Source organism: Theobroma cacao, chromosome 10 (assembly GCF_000208745.1).
Source record: "Theobroma cacao cultivar B97-61/B2 chromosome 10, Criollo_cocoa_genome_V2, whole genome shotgun sequence".
Taxonomy (NCBI): Eukaryota; Viridiplantae; Streptophyta; class Magnoliopsida; order Malvales; family Malvaceae; genus Theobroma; species Theobroma cacao.
The window spans coordinates 19,462,565-19,466,867 of NC_030859.1; the positions used below are offsets into that span (position 1 = coordinate 19,462,565).

Consider the following 4,303-nt stretch of genomic DNA (forward strand, 5'->3'; position numbering starts at 1 on the left):
CTTCCCTTTTTCTCATCTATCGCCGCTCATAGGAGCAACCACCGGCGACGTCGGAGCGCCAATTTGGCTTTGGCCACAGCTAGATCTGTCCGTTGAAGCGCCGATCTAGCCAACGGCATTGCCAGATATGGAGCTCCAACGGCCAAATCTGGCCGCAACATCACCGGATTGGCACTCCAACATTTTTGCCGTTTATGGCCGACGACGGAGAACTTGGTGATGACGATGGCAGAGGACGACGGAGGACGACGGTGGAGGAGGGTAGTTGCAAACTTGCTTAGAAAGAGAAGGGTGGGAGGCAGATCAAAAAGAGAGCCCTAATTAACATGACTTGGATACATTTCATCCACCAGAAATTAAGTCAGCACAAAAGCCTGCATCATTCAACTCAAAGATCGCTCCACGTGACAAACATCATAGCAAAACATGTCCCAACCCACCTTACTCAGAAACGAATCCACCAACAATTGTAACCATGGTCATGAGAACAGAAAACAGACCCTTAGAACAAATTCATATTTATTGCACCAGTGGAGAAAAGTAGAGAATCAAAAAAGAAAATTTCAAAAATAAGGTAAGATCAATCTCAGGATCAAGAAATTTCCAGACACCACCAAAATTAATTAATCATTAGCATATCAGTTTCTCTCCCCACCACAACCTTAGCAAATAAATCCACAACACTAGAGTGAGCAAATGGGTGAATTGGGTGGTTTGGTCCATCATACCTAAGGACTAAATGGACCAAACATTTTTAGAGAACTAACCAAATATAAAGAAGACCAAACCTACCAAACATAGAATTGGTTCGGTTTTGGACCAATAGACTAAAATTTTGTCACTTTTTTTTTGCAAATTACAATGTTAAAACTTATAAACTTCATCCATAATTATAAAATATACAAATAATCTAAACATAAAACAACATACATTTGTTCCTTTACTCAAATAATTATGTCTTTTTACATAAACCATCAAATTAACATCAAAGATTCAACATAACAAAAAGTCCAAGATAATAAAATTAACATCCACAAAATAAACTATAATGTTTTAATGTTTTATATCAAAGTTTGTGTTAATAATAACTAATTATAAACAATATGTTGTAAAAACTAATGTGATAACTGATAAAGTTATTAAGTGTAATCATATAAATAAAGTTTATTATAAGTTATAGTAATACTTATATATAAATTAAATATATGTATATGTATAATATATTTATACAAGTATATATATATTTGTAACATTTTATATTACGAAATATTATCAAGGTGTGATAATTATAACATATTAATATGTAGGATATTTACTATCATATATTATAATGTTAATATATAAGTTATATAACTTAAAATATATAACTTGTAATTTCATGTTAATATATCACATTTGATTTAGGTGAGTAATTAGTCTAGTTTGATTTTACTCACCCCTACGCAACACTATTAGCAGACCTAGGAATATGAAAGACAAGCCATTCCTTCAGTTTACCTGTCAGATTGGGAATATGAAATATTCTAGCAAACCTAGAGGAAAAAACAAAAACGAAAGTACCTATGACAAGAAGTGAATGAGTCTTTGTTGTGTTCACGTTTATAGAGGTGGATGTGTTCACTTCACACTCAGTTTTGCAATGCTACTATTTTGTGGATGCTGCAATGTTATGCTGTGATATGGTGTTGCTTAATACTGTGTCATATATTTAAGTCATTACTACAGCTCTTGGTTCTCTTTCCTGCAGTTTCCTTATTAAGTTCTTGCTAGCAAGTGCTGTCCCATGCCTTCATTTTGTGTTTTCTTCTTTTTGCAACAGATTGTTCTCTTCATGTGTCGCTTGCAGTTGCTGTAATTTCTTTTGATTTTAATGAAAATACTTGATTGGTTGAGTGAAATAAAAAAAATATCTCCAAACGTTTATAGAGGGGGATGAGTTTGAGCTCCTTCTGTTCGAAATACAAAGCAAAAAATATGAGCACCTGCTTAAATCTTGGAAAACATAACTTTGAAGTTTGCTGGTAGCTTTCTTTCATGTCTTTTATGTTAAAGCATTGCAAAAGTTTTATATGTATAGAAACAATAGAATAAAGGTGGATACCGTTGTGGCTGGTGGAGCCCGTCCATAAGTTTTAACTGCTCTGGCTGAGATGAGCTGAGGATTTTCGGCTTCTGGCTCATTGTCACACACAGTAGCTAGGCTTTCTTTATGATTGCATCTTCTATCTCACTTCCTACTTTGTAGACTAAAACTTAGGAGTACCGGAAACGCTCCCCATTTTTCCAATGTCAGTTTGAACAACGTTATCCAAGAGAAGGGTTTTTCAATCTTGGAAACTTGTTATTTTATTCAGTTTGAAAGGGGCAAACTGATTCATTTTTTTTTATTAAAAACATGATCACTTGTCATGCATGACGCAGGCCTATTGTATATTGCATGGAGCAATCATATCCGTAACATGGTAGTTACTGGATTAAGTAATTTATCTGATCCAACTATGTGACAGATTGTATGACTTTTACAATAAGAAATGCAAAATTATCAGCTGAAAGAGTCTAAACTGATATCAGAAACATTTAGAAAAGAGTAAGAGTTGCTTTCATTGACATTGTTTTGGAACTTCAAACTTATTGCCCAAGCTAGAACTGCCCTTTGATCTGTATGAATTGACTTAGGCCTTGCAACTGGCCCCGCATCCCATATCGCAATGGTAGAAGGGAAGCTATATGGATTTTGGGCTAGTCCATTTAGTCACGGAGTGATCTGGGCACTAAAACTGAAAGAGATAAACTACGAATATGTAGAAGAAGACCTTCCCCAACAAGAGTGAATTGCTGTTAAAGTACAATCCTGTTTACAAGAAGAAACCTGTCCTCGTTCATGATGGCAAACCAATCGCCAAGTCACTGGTCATCCTTGAATACATTGAAGAAACATGGCCCCAGAATCCCCTGCTGCCACAAGATGTCTATGAGAGGGCCATAGCTCGGTTTTGGATCAAATTTGGAGAAGAAATGGTTACCCTCATACTTCACTGAAATTCAACTTTTTCATCTTGATTCTTAATTTTCGTTTAGAATCTATTCTAGTTTATTGTTTTTGGTTTACCTCATGCCACAGAATAACTAAATATTTTGATGATCCAGGGTCCTACCGTAGTTTCTCTATTCCAAACTACTGGAGAGGAGCGAGAGAAAGCAAGAAAGCAACTAGTTCAAAAGCTGAAAATCTTAGAAGAGCATGCCCTTGGGGATAAGAAATTTTCTGGTGGCGAGGCTATAAACTTAGTTGACATTGAATTTGGAGTGCTTGCTCACTGGGTGGAGGGGATGGAAGAAGTGATGGGACTACAATTATAAACTTACCTTAATACCTTGGCAATTTATAGGGAAAGTTGGAAATTCTCTTCACTTACGTGTGTATATAAAATATGCAAAAACGTTTTAACTTTGAATAACTCATTTATTTTTAAATAATAATCAACTATAGTATAGAAAAACACGATACATATGTAGAACATAACAAATAAATTAAATCCATTTTCGTCTCTTCGGCGAATTTCATTATAATGTTTTCTTATACATGTGATAGCTTATCGAATTAAAGCTACATTCTCACATGTCATAAATTTTCACTAAAACCAATCATTAGCACTTATTTATAATAATTTAGGCTTCGTTTAATTGTTACTTTTATGACTTTAAGAAACAAAATAGTGAGAAAATACGTTAAGACAAAAGCAAACAACTTATATGAAGTATTGTAGGAAATATTTAATTTTTTAAGATAGCGAAACACATAATTCTACTTATATATAGATTAATTATGTCATAATTGATGTTATACTTCAATTATTTTTTCATTTATAATCAATCATGATTTTGCTTTCTAGCTTTAGTTTAAGAATTCTTCGAAACATGAAACTCCTACATGATTTTAGAAATAGATCATTAGGAATTCCCTCAAATGTATAAAAGAAATTGATAGTTATGGAGAAGACACCTTAATGAAATTGGATGTGGGGGTTTGACATATTTAATTGTTGTGGAAAGTAGTAGCTTAGGTGCCTAGCAACCACTTCAACCAAGAAATTTCCAGCAAGTTGGTTTCAAATATCTTTTGTTTTAATGCATTAATTCGAAAATGACGAATTAGAACTGAGAAGAGCACGCATGGGGTTGCACACTTCCATTATTTTAGAGGTATTCAATTGTAATTACTTTTATGTTTGATAAATGCAAATTTATTTTACTCTAAGTTAATACTAACTATAGGTAATGTAGAGAATAATTTTTTTTTTTT

At 33.8% G+C, this 4,303-nt stretch overlaps 1 protein-coding gene across 1 annotated transcript; it reads left to right on the forward strand.

Moving 5' to 3' along the window:
• On the forward strand, positions 2,386-3,343 carry LOC18587258 (probable glutathione S-transferase). Its single transcript, XM_018129475.1, is given in 2 exon segments — positions 2,386-2,816; positions 2,818-3,343. Coding segments are annotated over 2 exon segments (330 nt in total). The 5' UTR covers positions 2,386-2,708; the 3' UTR covers positions 3,040-3,343.